Here is a 25,337-nt window from a genome sequence, read left to right as displayed (position 1 = left end):
CCATACTTTATTGAGATCATTCTGTAGCGACTCACAATCTTCTTCAGTGTTCACTTTTTTTCAACAATTTTGCATCATCTGCAAAGAAGCTCATATAACTTTCAATTCCTTTATCCATATCATTAATATATATAGCAAACATTATTGGGCCCAGAACTGTTCCTTGTGGAACACCACTTATCACTTCATCCCAATTAGAATGTTTGTCTCTTATCACTACTCTCATTTTTCTTTCATGCAAGAGGTCTTCCATCCACTTCGGCAGTTTGTCCTATATTCCTCCTGCAGTTTCTAATTTCTTAAGCAACTTCTTATGTGGCACCTTATCAAAAGCTTTTTTTCAGGTCTAGAAATGCACAATCAGCCCATCCATCTCTTTCTTGTATTACATCTATTAGCCTTCAATAGAAACACATTAAGTTTGTGACACATGACTGTCCTTGTCTGAATCCAAATTGCCTTGGATTTAGTACATTGTTTTTTTTCCAAATGCCTTACCCATCTACTTTTGATAATTCTTTCACAAATTTTTGCTATCGTACTTGTTAGAGAGACCGGTCTATAGTTAGTAGGGTCTTCCTTGTTTCCCCCTTTATATATTGGTACTATATTTGCTCTTTTCCAATCTTTTGGAACTTTTCCTTCTTTCAATGAACTGTTTATTAGGCTATGTATTTTGTCTGTTAGTTCATTCCTGCATTCTCTCAAAATCCAGTTTGCTATTTCATCTGGTCCATGCGATTTTCTGACATCGAGATTACTCAAGTGTTTCATTATTTCATTCCTTGATACTTCTATCTCTTTCATAGGGGGGACTTTCTCCTCCCATTCGATATCTCTAGGTTGCATGTTCTCCCTTGTAAACACCGATTTAAAATGCTTGTTCATAATTTCTGCCATTTCTATTTCCTCTGTGTATTCAACTCCTTGCCATAGTTTCAATAATTCTTGTTTGTTTTTCAGTTTGTTGTTTACAAATCTGTAAAATAGTTTTGGTTGATCTTTACATTTTTCTATGACATCTTTTTCATATTTTCTCTTTTCTTCTCTGCACACTTGTACATATTCATTTCTATAACTAGTATATATTTTCCATTTTTCAGGTCTTTTGTCTTTTTTTCCATTTCATCCAAGCTTTCTCTCTTTTGTCTTTTAATTCCCTACATCTTTTGATGTACCAGCACTTTACATATTCTTTTTCTTGCTTTTGTCTTGGAACATACTTTTCCACTCCTTTATAATTTTTTGTCAAAATATTCAATTTCTCTTCTACTGTTGTTTCCTCCTTGTGTATTCTTTCCCAGTCTGCTTTTTGAAAGAATTCTCTTATTTTATTAAAAAAAAAAAAAAAAAAAATCATACATCAATCTTCCCTTTCTATATTGTTCATTTTTTCATGTATTTTTCCTCATTTAGTTCCAGTTCAATCAATATGTGGTCACTTTTACTTGTTGGAGTCTTATAATCTTTTCCACTATTTCAAGTTCTGATGTGATTAATAGGTCCAGTCTTGATGGTTCTTCTTCATTTCTATACCTAGTATTCTCTTGAATCCATTGCATCATTGTATGTTCTATAATCATATCAAGTAGTACATTTCCCCATAGGTCATCTCCCCCCCTTCATTGTCATCTCTTCCCAGCAGATTTATTAACAATTAAAGTCACCCATTATAACTATTCTTCCTCTATCTTCCATTATCTTATTTAGTGTTATCCTTGCATCTTCTAACATACTTTTGTGTTCTCTCTCTTCTCATGAGGCCGTTTTAGGAGGCATATAAATTACTACAAACTTCCTGCTCTTCCCATCCCTGTCTCCCACTTCTATCATAATCATCTCTACTCTATTCTTTCCATATGTGACATTCCTCACATTTATATCCTTCTCAGTCAGGGACATAACTCCACCCCCTTGTTTTACCTCTCTGTTTCTAATCCAGTAAATATATGCACCATGTCCTACACTGTTGGGTGGTAGTGGACCTTTCAATTTTGTCTCTACAATTCCCATTATGTCCATTTCTTTTTCCTTCAGATAATCATTCAGTTCATTCAAGCCTATTATTAAGCCATCTATATTTGTGTAAGACACTTTTAATTTTCTGCTACTTCCATTGTGTTTTCCGTTTTCCTCTTCTATGAACCATTTTCTCACTTTCATATTCACTACTCTCCAATATAATTTCTCTTTTTCTGACTCTGTTCTTTTCTCGTTTTTTCCTTAGCTTCTAGTCTTTTTGTTTTCTCATCCTCTCTTTCCTCTTTATTCATTTCTCTTTTTATCCATACCTTTTTATATTGCTCACTGTCTGCTAGTTTCCCTGTTTTTGCTAAGATATTCTCTGCTGTCGTTTGTGACCTGAATTTAACCTTAATTGGTCTGGTCTTATCTGTATTGTATTTCCCGAGCCTATATATATTTCTTCTATTTGTTTCCCTATTTCTGGTTCATCTTCTTGAACTACTTCTAATATATTATTTACTTTTTCCTTTTCCTCCTTCATTCTTGTAGTCCTATTTTGATTATACTTCTCTTCCATCCCTAATATAATTATACATTTCTTTTTATCCGCTAAGTCTCTTACTATATTCTCCTTCTCCCTCATCACTTTAATAACTGTGTCCGTAGTTTGTTCTTTCATCTGCTGTTCCATTATACCTCTAAATTCCATTTTATTGTTCTCTTGTACTTTTTTCCAACCACTTACCTCTTTTGCTATGGACTCTTTATTTTCTTTATTATTCCTCTTTAATTCCTCATTCTCTTCCTTTACTTCTCTTAACTGTCTTTTTAATTCTTCTATTTCTTTAGTTAGATTTTGATTCTCTTTCCTTAGTTCTTCCAGTTTATCAACTTTCTCGGCAACTTGAGTTAATTGGTCAAATCTAACCTTCCATTCTTCGTTCATTTTTTTTAGTTTCTCCTCTAGATTTACTAGTCGGGGGAAGTTGTCACCTCCTCCCTCATTAAATCCATAAAAGTAGTTATCTTCTCTTTCCATTCAGCTGCTATTATCTATATTTCTGCTCTTGACACCTCTGCTTCCTTGTTTGTCTGTGTATTCGGGCCCCCGTTTGTTTACGCTTCTCCTGAGATCCAGGGCCCGTTCGTCCCCTTCCTCATTTCCTTCCATTTTCCTCAGTAATCCCTCCCCTTCTCCTTTTTCTTCACGTTCCCACTACACCACGAGTTTTCCCCTTCCCTATTAATATAACACAGGTACTTCCTTGTCGTTGTGATCCTCGTAATTTTGAAGATTTCACTGGAGTCCAGACTTCGCTGCCACCCTGACCGATGTATTTACCTAGATGTATTTTATGGGACTAGAGCTATGCTCATTTTGACCCGTTTTAGTATCTCTCCACATCCTGTTTGCTTTTGAATTCGTGTATAGTTCTGGCATTAACTGTGTGGGAAACTGTTCTTTTTCAGATCTCTTCTGTACCTGTCTTTCTTTAGTTTCTTTGCATGTCCTCTTGTTTCTCTTTGGTCCCATTTTACTAGATCATCTCTATCAAGAACTTTCATTCCTTTCATAATTCCGAAAATGGTCAATAAATTGCCTCTCTCCCTTCTCTGCTCTAACATTGTCAGTTGTAATTTCTCCAATCTTTGTTCATATGTCAAATTTGATAGTGTAGGTGCCATCTTAGTCACCACTCTTTGGATTCTTTCTAATTTCTTTGTGCTAGGTGCCCACATTGATATAGCATATTCTAGTTTCGGTCTTATCAATGTAACAATTAATTTCTTAACCATCTCTTCATCCATGTAGTCGAATGCCACCTTCATTGATCTTAACAAATTGTAAGTCTCTCCAAATATCTTGTTTACATGTTTGTCAGGTGTCAAGTCACTTGAGATGATTATTCCTAGGTCCCTCTCTGAGTTAACTTTCTTTACTTCTTTGTCTCCAATCATATATTTTCCCGAAACTCTATTTTTGCCTTTTCCGAACTCCATTATGCTACATTTCTTGATGTTGAAATTCATTTCGTATTTCTGACTCCATTCCCATACTTTATGTAGGTCATCTTGTAACGATCTGCAATCTTCTTCTGTTTTCACTCTCTTGAGCAATTTAGCATCGTCAGCAAAGAAATTCATGTAACAATTCACTCCTTTGTCCATATCATTTATGTATATGGCAAACATTAAGGGAGCCAAAACAGAGCCCTGAGGGACGCCACTTTTTACTTCTTCCCATTTCGAGTTTTTATCTCTAAGTACCACTCTCATCTTTCTTCCATTTAGAAAGTCCTTCATCCATTCCAACAGCCTGCCTTGAATTCCTCCTATTTTTTCAATTTTGTTTATTAATTTTTTGTGTGGTACCTTGTCAAAAGCCTTTTGCAGATCCAGGAAGGCGCAGTCCGCCCAACCATCTCTTTCTTGTATTATTTCAATCAGTCTCGAGTAAAAGCATATTAGGTTTGTGGTGCACGATCTTCCACTTCTAAAACCAAATTGTTTGGGGTTTATTATATTGTTTTCTTCCAAATGTTTGATCCATCTGCTTCTGATGATCTTTTCGCATATTTTAGCTATTGTACTAGTGAGGGACACCGGTCTAAAGTTTGTAGGATCTTCCCTGTTTCCTCCTTTATGTATTGGCACTATGTTTGCATCTTTCCAATCTTGTGTGTGTGTATGTGTTTTTTTCAGTTATTGCACATCTAGAAGTGAACAGAAAAGGTAATTTCAAAATCCAATGGTTAAGCTTATAGCAATATCTAATGGTTAAACTTACATATACAAGTTTTTTGCCTTTATTACTTACCAAGCTCATCTTGCCTGTTGCCCCATGCATCAAAGGTGCGAACAACAGGAGGATTTAATTCGCACTCTCGTCCTAAGTTATAGATGTCCGTAACTGCTCTCCTTCCAAAGTTAAGTAAATCACCCCATATCTCATTTCTTACCTGAATGATCAAAAAGTTTGAGCATATATAAAGAGAATAAACCTATCAATATACTAAATTTTTTTCCCCCTTACCAGGGAGGTAGCCAATTCAAAAGGCATATACCCACTCCTACCCACTTCATCCCCACCCATTCCACTCCCATCCACCACTAAGGTCGTAAAAGGCAGTTCTAATGGGACAGAATGGTGGGACTAAGCATCCTGCTCTCTGTAACCCTAATAGGTACATTCCTATGAGAATAATGTTAGCAATTTTTCATATTCATTGGGTTCAATAGCCAAAGGTGAAACAATTGTATATTTTTCACTATGAGGAACAGTTGCAAAGAACATATTTACCAAAGACATTTCCCCCCTTATACTGTCATGGGATGGTCAAATCATGGCAGATATCCACATTGTGGGTGAATAAAAACTATTAAACCAACCTTCCTATCTCAGTATCTCAGGAATAAAGGGTCACTGTTCCTTATCACACTGCTTGAATCAGACAATGTAATGAGGTACATCTCTTGCAAGGCACCTGACAGCTGGAGCTGTTTTATCCCCATTTCTTAATATGTAGCAATGACTCATCCTCATACACTCTTTCAATCAATCCATTTCCCTTGGTTTCTCTTACAGCAGACCTGTGGCCTTTAGGTAGCTGGCATCATTCTTCAAGCAGGACCATATATCACTCAGGGAAGCTATACTGTTTTGTCATCTACAGATTGTTAGTGTGCGGCACAGTAGTATGAGGTGTTCTGGGACCTCTGTGTGATGGTTGCATCTGGGGCACTTGAATCTGTGGACAACACTATTCTGTGTTGGTGCTATTATACTGTATTTACATAACTGTAGTATACAGGAAAGGAGTAACACTCATTGGGTCCTGTCTCCTACTCCCCAATTTATCATATCTAGCTTCCAATTCATATACAGTACCACTTTGGACTATATCCTTGATTTCCAATTATCACATCTAGATTTGAGTTCATGTATTGTTCCAGCTTGGGATATATCACCTTCTAAGGTATTCCATGTATTATACATCTGTATGTGATTTGACTTGGCCACCTCCTTTATAAAGGGGAGAACATTAGAAGTATACAGTAAACCCTCTCTATACCAAACCTTGTTACACTGAATTTCAGCTATATCAACCCTATTGAGACCTACCAACCATTCATCTGATATAATGAACAAGTTTGGTATATGCGGTGAAAGTTTCTACAAGGATGGCCCCTGCATGGAAAATTCAAATACATGTGTACATACAATACATACTTTTGGGTATAATGTTTAGTTTGATATATCGAGGGTCTACTGTGTCATAAATTAATTTTTGAAAACTATGACATGAACAGCTTGACTACTTATAGAACCTGACCTCCTTTGGTACTGCATGTTGCAAATACTGAGTAAGGAAGGCATTGTTGGTGAAAGGATTTTCTTGGTGTGGAGGCGACTGAGTGAAGAATCCAAGTTTTGCCTTTGTAAACTGAATAGAAAGCTGCCTTTTTAGATCCTCTATAGTAGCAGCATTTTCCTCCCCTGCAATAAATCACAATAATATACAGAGGCACTACAGCTTCTATGATTTGTTTCCATACTATCACAAAGATAATTATTCATATGATAATACAGTAGTAATCTTGACACTTTAAAATATTTAAGTAACTAAGTTATAATTACAAATTAGAAATTAATAAGAAAATTCTCTATTTATCTAGCAACAGGGTCCTCTCTTTTTTCATGTCACAAACCTTTGGTCTGTGAAGCTACTTGCTGGTATCCATATGCAGATGTTCTAATTAGTTGAGAAACCACTGGTGATGCCTTGTAAAATGTTTTCTGGATTGTTAACATATTTCATGAGGTATACTCCCTTGTTGCTCGAAATCCTGTTGGAGATAGCATCTAAATAACTAATTCACATAAGTTTGTTGGGAATATCAATGAAGGGATGACAAGATCAATCAATCAGTTTGTTGCCTTAGTTCTCTCTTGCAGGAGACCTGTCCTTCCCTCCCCTCCCTAATACAAATCACTGTCAACAGTTCAACCTGTAAGTCATTCAGTGATGAAATTTTGTATTGCTCTCTGGAGAGAGTGTGGGTAGAACAGTATAGTATAATGTCTATGTTTTCTGTGTGGTGGTTGCATCTAGGTCAATGGGTGTCTGTTACCAGGCCAATTCTGTATTGGAACTGTTTTAGTATGGGATGACCTAAATGTACCAGTGCAACTCTCACATATGTTGGGAGTGATTTCTCAACTGGTTTTATTTCTTGGAGAGTTTGAAGCATAGAATTTGGTAGTCTATTAAGGAATGTTTCTTTTGTGATGTGAGTGTGTAGTATGTGACTTTGTATGGAAGTATTACAGGATACTGGGACTAGGTTGTTGTAGGGGTCATACTACTGATGCATATTCCAGTCTTGGACAGATCAAGGTTTCAATTAATTTTTTCATTATCTCTTTATCTATACAGTGAAACACCACTTTAATATTTTGCAGCAGTCTGTATGTCTCTCTCACAATCCTGCTGATATGTCTATCAGGTGACAGGTTATCTTTATCAACACTCCCAAATCTTTCTCCTCTTTTGCTTTTGTATTGGCTTCACTTCCCAAGGAATAGTTTAAGGATAGTCTTTTGCCACTATTGCCCATTTCTAGTACTTTGCACTTTTTGGTATTGAAGTTCATTTTCTGTTCTTGGCTCCATGCAAAAATAGTGTCTAGATCTTTTTGCAATAGTCTACCATCCTCCTCACATTTCACTCTTTTCATGATTTTTGCATCATCTGCAAACATGTTGGCATACCTTATTGTTCCTTTTATCATGTCATTGACATACACAAGAAACATTATTGGTGGAAATACTGAACCCTGTGGAATTCTGCCCATTACTTCTTTCCATTTTGACATACTGTCCTTCATTCAAAAAAATCTTTCATCCATTCTAGTAGTTTGGCTTTCAGTCCTCCGTGTTCCAATTCCCACATAGGTCGACTGTGAGGTACCTTATCATATGCCGTCTTTTGGTCAAAGTACATAGTCCACCCATCTTTCTCTTGCAGCATATCAATCACTTGAGTAAAAGCGTAAAAGGTTCAACACATGCGACCTTTCAGGTCTGAAGCCAAATTCAATGTCTGTCAGAATGTTCACTTCCTCAAGATATTTGCATGATATGAGGGTGTTGCTGATAAAGAGGTGTGATATGTAATTATGTTCTGCTGTCCAGTTGATGAGACATGTGGCTGTGGATTTGGTTGGGGCTATTTTGAGTCTTTTTGTAGTGAACCAGGTGTTGAGTGGGTTGAGGTATGGCTGTGGTATTTCTGTGGCCTTGTCTGCATTACAGTGTGTGCATGTAAATATGATGTCATTTGCATAAGCAATTTGTATTTCTCGGGTGTGGGTATATTATGTATGTATAGATTATAGTATGGGGGATAGAACTGAACCCTTAGGTATTCCATTTCTAAAGTTTCTGGTGTGCAATGATTGGCCATTATATGACACATAAGCATGTCTACTTGCCAACTAACTAGCCATCTTTTGGCATTATTGTGCACGTCTGCATTGTATATTTTGTTTACAAGATTGTGTCAAGGGATGGCATTAAAAGCTTCACTAATGTCTAGAATTATAAGAAATGTTCTATGTGGAGGCCTATCTGAATTGATGCCATCAAAAACTCTTTGTGTGAGGTCTATCAGAAGAGTGTGGAGTGCAGTGGTCTAAAACTGTGTTATGATTAAAGGTAACAGTTTTGTATATTGACTAGTGAGGACTGCTCATGTTGTTCTGCTTTAAAAAATAAATGCAGTTGGAAAGGCTGTGCATTGAGAGGATTAGAAAAGGAACACAGGATAATTAGGTAGTAGTGTGGATTTAGGCATGGTGCAGGGTGTGGAGATCAAATTTTTGGAGTAGAACAGATATGAGAAGTTTCTGGCAAAAGGTAGAGGTTTTTGGGAGTGTTTCTTGAGGATCCAGAGAAGGCTTATGACTGGGTAGACAGGAGGTCATGGCAGATGTATGGGAGTGGGGGAAATCTGTTAAGGGGAGTGAAAAGCTTTCACTTGAGTAGTAAAGCATGTGTTAGGGTTGTGAATCATGAGAGTGAATGGTGCAAGTTGATAGTAGGTCTGTACCAGGGTTGTTATGTCACCATAGTTGTTGAGTGTATTCAAGGATGAGGTTGTACATACATATACCAAAGGCTTTTTCCCCCTACATGGGGGGTAGCCAAAAAGAAAAAGGCATAGAAACCACTCCCATCCATTCCATTTCCTATATATTCCACTCCCCTTCACCCTCCCTTTTAACTTGGCACCTCCTGGTAAAGGATGAGGTTGTATACAAAGTAAACATGATGGTAAAGGGCAAGGTACTGAAGATGGTTAGCAGAAGTGGGGGGACAGTTGAACCTGTTGTTGTTTACTGTTGACAATGCAATTATGGCTGTCAGAGGAAGGTCTAAGGCAGTTAGTGATAGAGTTCAGGGAGGTGTACCATATGAAGAAGTAGTTGAAAGGAAATGTCAGTTAAGTATGGTGATAAGATATACAAGGGGTGAGGGTGGCAGTGGGCTGGAGAACAGCTAGAGGAACTGTATAATTCTTAAGTGAGGGAAGAGGAAATGAAAGTTGTAATTAGAAATGGGTATGTAAGCATGGAGGGAGAGATGACTGTATGAAAGGGTGATTGTGCCCATTTTCTCATAAGAAGACAAGGAGAGAATGTTGCCATTTAAATAAATCAGTGGGGGTGAACTAGCATTAGTTGTTAGGCCCTGTTGTGCTGTATTCTGCATTACTTCTGACTCACACAGTGGGCAGAGGGCAGGGATGGCCTGTTATGCACAAGGGGCTGATTCTTAAATGAGAAACAAATGGGTGTTGGACAAGTGTGGGATGGGTGGAGTGTGGGTGCATTCCTTGGTTGACTACCTCCCTCAAAAGGGGGAAGAAGACTTTTGGTGTAGAGATAGGAGAGAAAATCCTTACAACAAAGAGCAGGATGACACCTGTTATTAGGCTGTTATTGAGAGGGCTTTTACATTTTTCATTCTACCTTTCTAAGATTATATCAGGTGTCACTCTTACATGGTTCAGCTGCTTGTATATACCCACTTCCACACCTTAACTCCATACACATGTACATTTGATATATTTCAAGCTCAGAAAACTGGGCATACAGTATGTTGTTGATACATTTACTCACTCTTATCCCTTTCAGTGACAGAGATAGCAAATGAGATGTCTTTTTTTTATTCATTTATTTTCTTTTTACAAATAAGCTATGTCTGAGGCCTGGTTACATTAGGTTTGCATCAGGTTTGGTGAGGTTAGGTTAGATTGCAATTGTTAGCAAGGCTGGTTAATTTTAGTCTTTAACAAAAAAAATGCAGTCAAATATTATAACCAATAATGTTATAATTACATAGGATAAAAATTTATAAGCCCGATTACAGTCGGAGGCACAATTTGAGGATCAGAAAATATAGGCTGAGGCACAACTGAAGACATAAGACGAGAAAAATATAATACAAATATAATGAGCACAAAACAAACGCCGGACTCGTGGAAACATGCCATCTAATTTACCTTTGAATAGAATATTGTGGACAAAAATTATAAAAAAGAAGTCTTTACGTACGTCTAAAACAACTACGAACATTTATGATCGCTAGTGACACAGATTGCAGAAGGCAAGAACACGAAACACCGAAGAATCAACAATTAGATAAGATACAAAAATAGAAAAATAATTTCAAATAAAGAACGTGATATCACAAGATTTGTTCAACAAAATCCAATATTGTTCTGGAAAATTGTTCGAGAAAAATTAACTAGAGAACGAGGAATACCACAGTTGTATATAGATATTGATAAGTCGGCTAAATCGTCTAAGCCATATGCTCGAATAATATCTTTGTGAAGTGTTCACAAATGAATCCGAATGAGTTATCCCTAATATTTAAATATACGAGTTCGTGTCCCCACTTTAACAACTACTGACTTATGAACTGTCGAAATAAAGAGTCATAAAAATGAATAATATGTCACTAAAATCAGAAGGTCTACATCCAAGAATTATATATGAATCAGTCGAGGAATTCAGAGCCTTTCTATGTCGGTTGTTCGAATGTTCTTTGAATATGGAGTATTAACTTTAGATTGGAAGATAATACAACCGTCATATTTTAGCAAGAAAACGGAAATGATTCGGGAAATGTCAAGCCAGTAAGCCTCATAAGTGTAGCCAAAAGCGTAAGCCAATGGAAGCACTGATACTGGGAAGGGCATGTAGAATAATTGAAAACAAATATGCTGTTTAGTAAGAAAGTTTGGATTTTACAGGGGCGTTCTACAGTTCTGCAACTTATAACAGTAACAGATGAATGTGCACAAACATTAGAAGAGGGTTCTGCAACAGATGTATCGTATTGTGACTTCATGAATGCAATTGACAAGGTATTACGCAGTTGATTACTAGAAAAATACGAGTTTCATAATTGGCGAGATCTTAGTCAAATTGGCTAAAGGCCTTCGTAAAGTCTAGAAAGCAGTGAGTTTTGGTTAACGGAGAAAAGTCAGATTGGCATGGGGTGAAAACTGGTGTTCCACAGGGGCCAGTCTTAGGACCTTCGCGTTTTACTTTATTCGTTTCGCAAGTCGTATAAAGACATAATCATACAACACCTTTAAGTTCGTCGTGGTTCTCATACGCGAGCAAATATTCACACATACACACGCCGACCACGGAACTGTCAACACCTTTGTCGCTGGGTCCCAAAGAAGATGATAAACAACGAAAAAGGAAATCTGGTTTGTATTGTATGGGAGGGGAGAAATCGTGGGTGTCCGAAATGATATCTCTCATTCTCTGCAGTGCTAGTTAAATGTATTAAGACGCAAGTAGCAAATAAATAAATAAATAAATAAAATAAATAAATAAATAAATAAAAAACAACGAAAAATCTGACTCGAACGACAACTGCGAATCAGAGCCATCTATAGTGACGCCACACCGAGCCCCGATGTAACAAACTTTACGAGACTCCAGCGGCCATGCGGGAATATTACAACAATGCTTTTTCTGGATTCGGTAAGTACGAAAGAAGGAGTTTTAAGTTGAATCTTAGAGATAAAGAGGGAAATGAGCAAAAATAGGATACGGTGGGAGAATGAAATTATGGACTTAAGGAACGAAATCGTTGGACTAATGGATTGCTTAGCGCAAGCAAACATTGAAATTTCCGACCTGAGGAAAACTAACTTGGATCTAAGAAACGAGATTAAGGAAATAAAAAATTATATAAGAGAGCTGAAGAGTGATAATGAAAAGAAGAGAATTAATTATACTACTAATAGCGAAAACTTAAAAAAAGAGGTAAACAACAAATACAAGAAATGCCTGAAAAAATCGAAGAGAACTTGGGAGAGGAAGTCAACCAAAAGATTAAGAAATGGAAGCAAAGCATTGAAAATAAAGAAATTGTTTTCAAAGAAACAGTCCAACAACAAATACAGGAAAATGCAAAAGACAACTATCCAAGTAATTAATGAAAAAGCAGATTAGGTCAGAGGCACAGTGGGTAGGAAAAAATGTATTGTGTATATGAACTAAAATAAAAACATGGTCTGGCGAGGTACATGAGAGAAAAAGAGACAGCAATAGCAATCCTAAAAGAAATTTAGGATGGAGCCCAAGAAGCATGTAAAGACATAGACGATGCATATAGAATCGATCACTATTCTAAGGATAGAAATCGACCCCTAAAGATAAAACTAAGATCACAAATGGTAGTAGAAGACATATTTGAAAAAGCAGGTAACTTGGTAAGGGGTGAAGAGTACAACAAGATATGGATCAAAAGAGAAATGAGTATTGAGGAATTAGAAAAAGAAAATACTCTAAGAGATGAAGCAAAGGAAAAAAACGCGAAGAGAACAGAGGCCGAAAGTAAGGAATTCTATTGGAGAGTAATCGACATGAGACTGAGGAAATGGTACATCAGAATGGGCGAACCAAAGACAGAAAAAAAAAAATGGAAAGAAGAAAATTGAAAGTAGCCTATAACAACATTGACGAATTAATTTCAGGACTGAATGAACTTAATGATTACCTGCTAGAAGAAAAAACAGACATAATGGGAATTGTGGAGACTAAACTAAGGGGTGAAATACCATCCATCGATGTTGGACATGGACTATACAATTACTGGATTAAAAACAGAGACAAGAAAGAGGGAGGAAGAATCATGTTCTTGGCCAAGAAAAACTTGAATGTGACAAAAATTGCGGAGGACAAAGATAATGTAGAACTGATCATGATAAAAGTCGAAGACAAGAACATGAAAAGTAGAATTTTTTTGGTGACTTATGTGCTCCCAAAAACGAACGCTTGGAAAGAGAACGAGCATACGAAAATGCTAGAAGATACAAGGCAATCATTAAATGAGATACTAATGGGCGGTGGTAATCTGGTAATTATGGGGAGCTTCAATTGCAATGAAATTTGTTGGGAGAACATGACGTGAGAGGAGGAGAAGACTTGTGGGGTAATGTACTACTAGACATAACCATGGAATATACAATGAATCAGTGGGTCAGTGAAAACACCAGATACAGAAATAACAAGGATCCGTCGAAACTAGATTTAATATTTACAACAGAACCTGAAATTGTGGATAAAATCCAATACAAGACACCAATTGGAAAGAATGACCATTTACTCATTGAGACTGAACTAAAGGAAGAAATATACATGGAGAGAAATGAAAAACATAGGAAAGGAAGATTGATGTACAACAGAACGGACTTTGCAAAACTAAAGATATTCTTCCAGAATGCAAACTGGGAAAAATTTTACATGGAAGAGACAAAAATGGAAGAGTAATGGGATATCTTGATGGATAATTACAATGAAGGGGTGAATAGGCACGTACCAAGACAGAAGCTAGAGAGTGTACATTAAATGCTGGTTCAACAAAAGATGCAGTGATGCAAAGGATAGAAGGGACAGAGTTTGGAAAAGATGGAGAAAAGATAAAAAAAAACCTGGAAAATGGCAAGTCTATATAAACTATAGAAATGAGTATGTTAATGTGAGAAGAGAGGAAAAGAGGAACCATGAAAAGGATATTGTAAATAAATGCAAAGAGCAACCCAAACTATTCAATCGATACGTGAATGGTAAACTTAAAAACAAACAGGAATGTGAAACTACGCTAAGGGAATATAGAATACACAGAAGAGTTAGAAATGGCCGAAGTCATGAATAATCACTTCAAATTTGTCTTTACGAGAGAGAAAGCACAATATTGGGACGAAGGTAATGAAAGGCGATCTCCCCCCATGAGCGAGATAACAATAACACAAAAAGAAATATTGGAACATCTATCAAACCTTGACGTCAGGAAATCACATGGCCCGGATGGAATTGCAAATTGGATTCTAAAAGAATGCAAAGAAGAACTAACGGACAAAATACATAACATAATAAGTTGCTCACTTAAAGAAGGAAAAATACCAAAAGACTGGAAAAATGCTAACATTGTACCAATATATAAAGGAGGAAACAAGGAGGAACCAACTAACTACAGGCCAGTCTCACTAACAAGCATTATAGCCAAAATTTGTGAGAAAATCATCAAGAATAGATGGGTAAAACACCTGGAAGATAATAATATAATAAACCCAAGACAATTTGGGTTCAGACAAGGAAGATCATGTACCACAAACTTGATGTTTCTACTCAAGATTAATAGACATAGTGCAAGAAAGGAATAGATGGGCTGATTGTGTCTTCCTGGACTTACAAAAAGCTTTTGACAAAGTATCACACAAAAATTATAAAAAAAAAAAAAAAAAATTGAACATATAGTAGGGATACAAGGGAACCTACTAAAATGGATGGAGGACTTCCTGACTGGTAGAAAGATGAAAGTAGCGCTCAGAGAAAAATATCCAGGTTGGAAAGAGGTGATCAGTGGAGTACCGCAAGGATCTGTATTGGCTCCAATAATGTTTGCTATTTATGTGAATGACATGGATGATGATGTGAAATGTTAAATGAGCTTCTTTGCAGACGACGCCAAACTGTTATGGAAAGTAAAAACTGAAAAGGATTGTGAATCACTGCAGGAGGACCTGAATAAGGTATGGAACTGGAGTCAGAAATGGGAAGTGGACTTCAATATTAACAAGTGTAGCATAATGGAGTTTGGAAAAAGCAAAAATAGAATATCAGGACAATATAAGATTGGAACCATGGAGGTAAAGAAGGAGAGATCCGAAAAATATTTGGGTGTAATTATCTCAAATGACCTGTCCTATGATAAACAGATAAACAAAATTGCTAAGATCAATAAAAGTGGCATTTACATATTTGGACGAAGAAATGATTTAAAAAATATTGGTCACACTGATAAGGCCTAGACTAGAATATGCGGCGACATTGTGGTCACCCAGTACCAAAAAATAATATAAAGGAAATAGAATGAATCCAGAGAGCAACCACAAAAATGGCACCTGCACTTGAAAACTTGTCATATGAGGAGAGATTGGCTAAACTGGAGTTACCGACTCTGGAGCAAAGAGGAGAGAGAGGTGACCTACTGACCATCTACAGAATCATGAAGGGCACAGAAATACTCAAAGAGGACTTGTTAAACTGGGACAAGAGAAGCACAAGAAGACATGGAAAGAAAAAAAAAACAGCTACAGAAGAGATCTGAAAAAAAAAATCGACATAGAGTGGTGGACACTTGGAACAAACTAGACAATGAAATAGTGTGCGCAAAAACCATTCATGAGTTTAAGAGCAAACTAGACACTGCGAGATACAACGGCGGGACAGCACGAGCGTACCTCCCCTTCCCGCAAAATACAATTTGGTAAATACAAAGGGAGAAAAGATACCCTAAAGTTTTCGTTCACTTTGTATTTCTAAACATCGTACACCATGTGAACACAATCGCTACACAATATCACCATAAACTAAACACACACCACAGAATGCTCACGTACGATATTTCATCTTAATCTGACAATCCGAGACAAGATTAGGGTTCAATAATTTCACAATACAGTAGATGGAAACAATCGCACAAGGGAACACAACACCCCTCAGATTCAGACGAAGTCATACAACTTATCTACTGTTTTGAACACTGCACATCACTGTACTCACGCAGAGTTGTTTACCAAAGACAAGACCTGTTTAGGAAGATATGGGGCATCCACTGGTTACATAATTTCCACAAAAATCACTATATAAGCCAAACAATAGTTTGAGGGGAAACAGACACCCCTTAGACAGGCTAATTGCATTGGGGACTCCGACCTCACTTGCGGCCATAACCTGATATTGGGATACTACGCTGCCAGACGTATGATATAATGATCCCCCTCATATGTCCACAAACCAAACTACGTAGACTAACCTACGCATTATTACGTAGCTATACCTAAACAAACGCCTGAATAAACTTGCATCACCTTCGTAACAATATATATGGTCTCCCTGATACACTTAGAAATAGGAATAAGATATATCTCCATGCAGATACAAAATTTTACAGGTGGGTAACGAATGAAAAAAAATATTAATTTGATATAGGATGAAACTGACTGTATGAGGGAATGGTCCGATAAATGACTTGTTATTTCATCCCCAAAAATGTAAATATGTGCAGACTGGGAAGTCAAACGTAAGAGTTGGAGGATACCAGTATTTAATGAGTGAAATAAACTCTGAAAAGGATATAGGGATTTTTTTTGGCAGCAAGCTAAATTTTTTTGTAGCATATTACAGAAAAGGTTAACAGAGCCAATAAAACGGTGGGACTGACCAGGACATTCGTTTCGCTGAATGAGGTGATGTTGAAAATTTGATATGTGACAGGTTGTCTTTTATCAATACTCCCAAGTGTTTCTCCTCTTTTGCTTTTGCACTCGGTTCACTTCCCAAGGAATAGTTTAAAGATGGCCTTGTGTCGCTATTGCCCATTTTCAGTGCTTTGCATTTTTTTTGTATTAAAGTACATTTCCCATTCTTTACTCCATGCAAAAATAGTATCTAGATCTTTTTGCAACAGTCTACCGTCCTCCTCATTTTTCACTCTTTTCATGATTTTTGCGTCATCAGCAAACATGTTGATATAGCTTGTTGCTCCTTCCATCATGTCACTGACATAGACGAGAAACGTTATTGGTGCAAGCACTGAACCTTGTGGAACTCCGTTTGTTACTGCTCTCCAGCTTGACATCTTATCCTTTAATACTGTCCCCATGTATCTTTCATTCAGAAAGTCTTGGGGGCAGGCAAACGTTGTTCCTGTTTTTAAGAAGGGAGATAAATCGTCTATATGCAACTACAGGCCAATCAGTTTGACATCGGTTATAGGTAAAATGCTTGAATCAATAATAGTAAATAGACTCAGAGAACACATCGAGAGACATAATTTAATTCGTGACACACAGCATGGTTTCTCCAAGGGTAAGCCATGTGTGACTAATCTTCTTTCCTTTTACACTAAAGTATATAAGGCGTCAGATAACAATGATAATTACGATGTGATTTACCTTGACTTTAGCAAAGCGTTCGACAAGGTGCCACACAAGAGACTACTAAATAAAATCAAAGCCCATGACACAGGAGGAAAAGTGTTAGAATGGATTAGAGCTTGGATCAGTAACAGAAAACAGCGGGTAACCATAAATGTAGTAAACTCCAGGTGAGGTAATGTTGCTAGTGGGGTTTCCCATGGCTCGGTTTTGGGTCCCTTGTTGTTTATTATGTACATAAACGACTTAGACGATGAGATAAATAGTGATGTTAGTAAGTTTGCCGACGATACTAAAATAGGACGCCTAATTAGGTTAGGAGACGACGCAGAGATTCTGCAGAATGATCTTAACAAATTGTTCACATGGTCGGTACATTTTTGGTCTCCGTCCTATATAATGGACATCAATTCACTACAATCAATACAGAGAAGAATGACCAAAATGATACATGGACTCAGAAATTTGCCTTACGAAGAGAGGCTTAGGCACCTTAACTTACACTCTCTGGAAAGACGCAGAGTGCGGGATGATCTAATAGAGGTGTTCAAGTGAATCAAAGGCTTTAACAAGGGTGATGCAAACAAGGTCATTATATTAAAACAACAGGGCAGGACTCCCAGTGATGGATTTAAACTGAACAAATTTAGATTTAAGAAGGAAATAGGCAAGAATTGGTTTACTAATAGGGTGGTCAACGAATGGAATAGACTTAGTAACTATGTAGTGAGCGCTGAAACTATCAGTTGTTTTAAGAAACGGTTAGACAACTTTATGGATGGGGATGACAGGTGGTGATGGATATGGAGCTGCCTAATGTAGGCCTTGTGGTCGTGATCGACAGCTATTTCCCTCCCAGAAGAGAGCTCAGAGCTCATATATGACCGATCTTTGAGTAATACTGTGACCTTACACACACACACACACACACACACACACACACACACACACACACACACACACACACACACACACACACACACACACACACACACACACACACACACACACACACACACACACACACACACACACACACACACACACACAACTCCCCGTCCGCGAAAGTTGGAGTAACGATTCGCAGCGCACCGATACTGAAATTATTTCAGCCCTGGGCGGGATTCGAAATAATTTCAGTATCGTTGCGCTGCGAGTTGTTAGTCCAACTCTCGTGGGCGGGGAGTTGGATGTGTGTGTGCGTGTAAGGTCACACAGCATTACCCATAGATCGGGAGGGAAATAGCTGTCGATCACGAGTCCAACACGTGATCCAAGACCATGGTGAATCACACCCACCCACACACCCACCCAAAACCCACACACACACACACACAAACACACACACACACACACACACACACACACACACACACACACACACACACACACACACACACACACACACACACACACACACACACACATACTATTCAAGATTTTAAGAAAAAAATTGATACTGAAAGATACAAAGACGGGTCACCAGGAGCATAGCTCCCTTCCTGTGTAATACAACTAAGTAAATAAAACTAGGTAAATACACACACACACACACACACACACACACACACACACACACACACACACACACACACACACACACACACACACACACACACACACACACACACACACACACACACACACACACACACAGAGTTGATTCATGTGGAGTGTGTGTGTGTGTGTGTGTGTGTGTGTGTGTGTGTGTGTGTGTGTGTGTGTGTGTGTGTGTGTGTGTGTGTGTGTGTGTGTGTGTGTGTATGTATTTACCTAGTTGTATTTTGCGGGAAGGGGAGGTACGCTCGTGCTGTCCCGCCTTTGTATCTCGCAGTGTCTAGTTTGCTCTTAAACTCATAAAAGGTTTTTGCGCACATTATTTCATTGTCCAGTTTGTTCCAAGTGTCTACCACTCCATGTGGAAAACTGTTTATCTTCAGATCTCTTCTATAGCTATGTTTTTTTTTATTTACTTTCCATGTCCTCTTGTGCTTCTCTTGTCCCAGTTTAACAAGTCCTCTCTATTGAGTAGTTCTATGCCCTTCATGATTCTGTAGATGGTCAGTAGGTCACCTCTCTCTCTTCTTTGCTCCAGAGTCGGTAACTCCAGTTTAGCCAATCTCTCCTCATATGACAAGTTTGCAGGTGCAGGTTCAGGTTCAGGTGTGTGTGTGTGTGTGTGTGTGTGTGTGTGTGTGTGTGTGTGTGTGTGTGCGTGCGTGTGTGTGTGTATGTGTGTGTGTGTGTTCAAGAAACAAATGTAACTATTTCAAGGAAATCCCACAACACCCAAAGGACAAAAGCGACGGGATGACACACTGGGGATCTACAGCTTTTATTATAAACAATGCATGTAAACCATCTACCTGTTGGAATGGGAGTCTAATAGACGAAACACAATGGACATTTTACCTTGGAAGATTAATTACTCAAACAGAAAACATAAATAATGACGACCACAAAATAGTGGCCTGAAATGAAGTTTGCAAAGTGTGTTATTTATCACTAATTTTTCTTTCCCCTAATTTTTTTGCCATTCAATAACATATTTACCCTGTAGCACCAATTTAAGGTAGTATATTAAGAAGAAATACATATTCATTAATAAGCTACTTTAAACTTTGAAGTTTTAAATTCTTATTGCATATATAAAGATTGTGCTGAAACTGCGATCTACAAAAAACGTAAATTGATATTATCTGGAAAAGAAAACGCAGGTACAGAGGGGGGGCTATAATGTTCTCCACCCTACAGTATGTGCGCATAACACACACATACACGCGCGCACGTGCGCACACACACATACACACACGCCTCGTGGAGCAGTTGGTAGAGTTTCCGGCTACCACAACGGCGGTCCAGGTTCGAATCCCGTCCAGGGCTGAGAAAATTTCAGTATCACTGAACTGCGGGTTGTTACTCCAACTCTCGTGGGCAAGGAGTAGTGTGTGTGTGTGTGTGCGTATAAGGTCACATCATTACCCATAGATCGGTCATATATGAGCTATGAGCTCTCATCCGGAAGGGTAGTAGCTGTCGATCACGAGTACAACACGTGATGGAAGATCATGGTGAATCACACGTAACATTACCCATAGATCGGTCATACATGAGCTCTGAGCTCTCATCCGCAATGGTAGTAGCTGTCGATCACGAGTCCAACACATGATCCAGGACCATGGCGAATCACACACACAAACACACATACAGTGTGTGTGTGTGTGTGTGTGTGTGTGTGTGTGTGTGTGTGTGTGTGTGTGTGTGTGTGTGTGTGTGTGTGTGTGTGTGTGTGTGTGTGTGTGTGTGTGTGTGTGTGTGTGTGTGTGTGTGTGTGTGTGTGTGTGTGTGTGTGTGGACGGAGAGGGGGCGGTCGGCGATTAAGTGAGGCGGCCTTGCTGTGAATCTACTGTGTCTTGCTACATTGCTTCTGACCTATAGCAGAGGGTGGGATACAGGGATGACCTGTCATCAAGGAGGAGCCAAGAGAAGAGGGAGGGAGGGGTGATGGATAGGAGTGGAATGGGTGGGAGTAGGTACATGCCTTTGGCTTGGCTACCTTCCTTTTAAAGGGGGATAAGCATTGGTGTATATATATATATATATATATATATATATATATATATATATATATATGTATGGGTATGTGTGTGTGTGTGTGTGTGTGTGTGTGTGTATACATATATATATATATATATATATATATGTATATGTATATATATATATATATATATATATATATATATATATGAATGTATATATATATGCACAAATTTCACAAGTCACACGTGAATCACAAATATGCAGAGTCCACTAGGAAAAGGAAAAACACACGGAGTCCGAGCGCTTTCGTGATATATTCACATTTTCAAGGAGTACAGATAATGTGAATATATCACGAAAGCGCTCGGACTCCGTGTGTTTTTCCTTTTCCTAGTGGACTCTGCATATTTGTATATATATATATGTATGTATATATATATATATATATATATATATATATATGTATGTATGTATGTATGTATGTATCTATGTAGGTATATGAAATAAGCGAAATGGACCGGACTCAGAAACAGGCCCTTTAATCCAAAACGTTTCGAACCCTGTCCGGGTTCGTCCTGCGGGGTTACAATGATGAGGCAGTTAGTGTCCCGCTTTTTATACGCAAACATCTGGTTCACTTGGAGGAGAGGAAGGAAGAACGCGGGGGACTCAGTCGGGCTGCTCTCATTCTTCCCGTCCCAGGAAACTCGTGCGACCAAATGTCCGGGAGTTGACCTGGGGGTCCGCCCAGAGGTCAGGTTTTCCGGGTCACTCGCATCCGGAAATCCCTAGATGGAGGAAATGTCACCTCTACTGTTCTCGGTCACACGACCTCCTAAAGTCTCGCCTGCTGCGCGCGCGCGCACACACACACACACACACACACACACACACACACACACACACACACACACACACACACACACACACGAATATTTATGTGTATGTGTGTGTGTGTGTGTGCGTGTGTGTGTGTGTGTGTGTGTGTGTGTATGTGTGTGTGTGTGTGTGTGCGTATGTATGGGGTAGGTTTAGCATTGCGGCGTATGGTAATGTTCATCACTCCCTCGTCGGTTTTGTAAGTTGATGACATTTTTTTTTTTTCTTTTATGTGGGGGCGGGGGTTGATCTGGGAAGTAAATTCATGGCACCATCGATTTATTTTTTATTCTTTTATCGCTCTCCATTAGGTAATTAAGGCAAACGTTAGGTCAAATTGTCCTCTTTGTATATGATTGAGAGTGCATAGCTTGTCATATGTATGCTTGATTAAACATGTCTCATATTCTGTATTATTGGCATGTGGATATCGTTAATTTCTTTTGAAACTAGGAGAATATTTTTATTATTTGCTGTGTCATGTCTAGAATATATTTTATATAAGCTCCGCAAGAAAATCTATGGGTTTGTTGCGACTGTTTTCATAATGCACGCGTGTGCTTCGACAGTAATAAAAAAAATCCTATCACCACCATCAACCCATTTTCTTGCTATCGACTGACTGGTTAGATGCATACATGAACAAATACAGGGTGTCTCAAAATGTGTGCAAACCACTAATATGATGATAACATATCAGAGAAAAAAAAGATAAATTTGTACGAAAGAGGCAGTTGCCGACATGTCTATCGAAATAAACACTACAAGTACGACGTTTCGTTTGTGACAGCTTTTTCAAGTAAAAAGGAAAAACTCTAAACAGGCTCCGTTTTCACATTTGGTGTTTATTTCGATAAAAATAAAGATATTACAATTTCTAGAAGCTAACATTATGAGTATATATATATATATATATATATATATATATATATATATATATATATATATATATATATATATATATTTGATGTCTCTAGCTCAATGGATGCATACATTAGAAAACGTGATCCATATGACTGCCGTTGCGTTGCAGACATACTTGAAACCGATGATCAAAGTTGTCGGTCACTCTGACGCACTCTTCCTTCCTGATGGCACGAATTTTCTGGATGGGGGCCATTTTCAGTTCAACAATGGATTGAGGACGATTCCCACATACATAGTCCTTTAGGAACCCGCAAAGACAGACATATGAGGGATTTAGATCTGAAGGTGGAAACCATTCTAAATCGCGGAGATTGATGGTCACTCGATAAGGCTGTCCAGCCACTCCATTGTGATGTTGACTGTATGTGGAGTTGCCTCATATTGTTAGAACCATTACAATTATCCATTTATGTAACAAGTGCCCTCAAGAATTGTTGAGCATCCCACGGGGTAACGCTCATTTGTGACAGTGACTATCTCCTCCTACTCCTCGTCTGCATCTTTAAACCAAAATATTCCGATTACGCCGTAATTTGAGATGGTCACCCAGAGTGCAAAGGCCTCTGAAATAGCTCTTCTGCTGAGGTTTGTGTGCCCTTTGCCCCAAAACATATTGTTCTTGCTGGTGAGAAATGTAGTAACACACTTGTAAATCACAACTAACACTACAGTCGGACGAAAGAAAGAGTAGAGTAAGCGAAACTATATATTTCGATTGCTACTGAAGAGAATTGCAGTTAGCATCGAAATATATAGTTTCACTTACTCAACTCTTTCTTTCATCCATCTGTGGTGTTAGTTGTGAAATTGTTCTTGCTACTGTCATGCCCAGAGGGCAAGAAATGTGCTTCGTTGCTGAATCAAACATTATATCAAGAAAGCCAGGACACTCTTCAATTTTTGTTTTGAACCACCGACACATGACAAGACGCTTTGCCACGTATCAGTTTTATGCCCGATATGGATCCTGTCAAGGCACAGATGAGAATCCTTTGTCATGATTCTTTGCACTGATGTAAGTCAAAGATTCAGATTCTGGCTACGTCTTCGGATGAACTCTTTTGGACTCCTTTCGACAGAATCTCTCACCGCATCCACATTGTCAGATTTCGCAGTCAGCTTCCTGTTAGATCTGGGTATTTCTTCATTCATGTTGAGGCTGTTTACTAACCCCGTGGGTTGAATTTGGCGTACCCAAGGATTTTTTTTTTTTCTAGGGGCTTTTGTTGAAGTTTAATTTCCTGCAATATTTTGCTTGCACTGTTTTGAACAATTTCGTTTCCAAATAAGTAGGCACAAAATATTTTTCTTGCTTTGTCCAAGCCATTTGGACTGATAACTGTTAGTTGTTATGGCTTCCTTTTTTCAAATCTGAAAAATAGAACAAGAAAATCTTGGCAAAATTATTAGGGGTGACATGGATTCTGTGCAGTTAGAGGCACCCTGTATATATACAGAATGTACCTTTCCCCATAATAAAGGGGTTGGCCAACCAAGGTATGCATCCACTCTTCATCCATCCCAAATTCATCCAGTATCCATTCGTTGTCCCTTTTATATTAGCTCCTTGTGGATAAGTGGTAATCTTTACTTTCCGCCCACTGTTCGATTCAGAAGCATGACAAAAAGACACAGGACGTCCATAACAGGGCCCGATAGCATAGACTGGTTCACACCCACCGCTTCACGACATGGTGACCCTATCCCATCATTCACCCAAAAATTGACAGAGCGGGCTGTGATTAATCCCCTCGGGCGGCGTCAATTTATCGTCCATTTGCAACCACTCTCCACACATACATATCATTTGGCCGCTCCATGCCCACCTCGACAGACATTCTTCTTTTACTCAAGCCCCTACCCCCTCATCCCATCCATCCATCTCATTCTCGGTCTTCCTCTCAAGTTCATTCCGTCCACCTCTGCTCCCCATACTCTTTTTGCTAGTTTTGATTTTACTAATTTATTTTATATGCCCAAACTAGCATCCTTTGACCAACCGTATCTGCTAGATTTTATTTCTTTATTCCGCCTCACATCCTCATTTCTTACCCTGTCCATCCTTGCAACCACACCATAGTTTACTTCAAACACGTATAAACTCCTCCTTTCTGGCCTCAAATTCCAAGTCTGCCCTAAACAGTGCCGTAGGCAAAATCCTATCTTCGAACATTTTCCTTTTGACAATCCCTAGGTACCAATTTCTTCACAAACAGCTTTGAAATTTCTTTGCAATTTTTCTTTCGGAGATATTTAAATTATAGTATGCCAGCTGTGAGCAATTGTCCCTGTGTTTGTTGATTACCAGAACTGGAGCAAAACCATGTGTACCTCTTCTACTACCTCTACGAGTTCCTCTCTCACCAGGGCTTATGTCATATAATGCTGGAAGTTTTTTCCTCCTATTATAATTCCTTCTTTGTTCTAGCAGCACTGAAGATGTAAATATACGAAAGTTCTCTGATTTATTAGTTCACCTTTCCTGGTGAT

At 38.4% G+C, this 25,337-nt stretch overlaps 1 protein-coding gene across 4 annotated transcripts in view; it reads right to left on the bottom strand.

Moving 5' to 3' along the window:
* The window catches only part of LOC143036981 (acyl-CoA dehydrogenase family member 11-like), a 55,530-nt gene extending 43,878 nt beyond the window's left edge, over positions 1 to 11,652 (bottom strand). Inside the window, exons 1-4 of one of the 4 annotated variants that reach the window (XM_076205078.1) lie at positions 11,631 to 11,652; positions 6,676 to 6,813; positions 6,300 to 6,463; positions 4,784 to 4,925 (exon numbers count right to left, since the gene is read on the bottom strand). In XM_076205078.1, the coding sequence (XP_076061193.1) occupies positions 4,784 to 4,925; positions 6,300 to 6,463; positions 6,676 to 6,778 (409 nt within the window). In that variant the 5' untranslated portion in view covers positions 6,779 to 6,813; positions 11,631 to 11,652. Of the gene's footprint in view, positions 1 to 4,783; positions 4,926 to 6,299; positions 6,464 to 6,675; positions 6,814 to 10,532; positions 10,753 to 10,795; positions 10,942 to 11,630 lie in introns of those variants that run through there. The other 3 variants (XM_076205077.1, XM_076205076.1, XM_076205075.1) reach the window with 3 other exon arrangements.
* Between the last annotated feature and the right edge of the window lie 13,685 nt (positions 11,653 to 25,337).

The sequence above is a fragment of the Oratosquilla oratoria genome, chromosome 21 (assembly GCF_046742065.1).
Source record: "Oratosquilla oratoria isolate Oo_2021 chromosome 21, ASM4674206v1, whole genome shotgun sequence".
In the NCBI taxonomy this organism is placed as follows: Eukaryota; Metazoa; Arthropoda; class Malacostraca; order Stomatopoda; family Squillidae; genus Oratosquilla; species Oratosquilla oratoria.
This window is presented reverse-complemented; position numbering and strand designations above follow the sequence as displayed.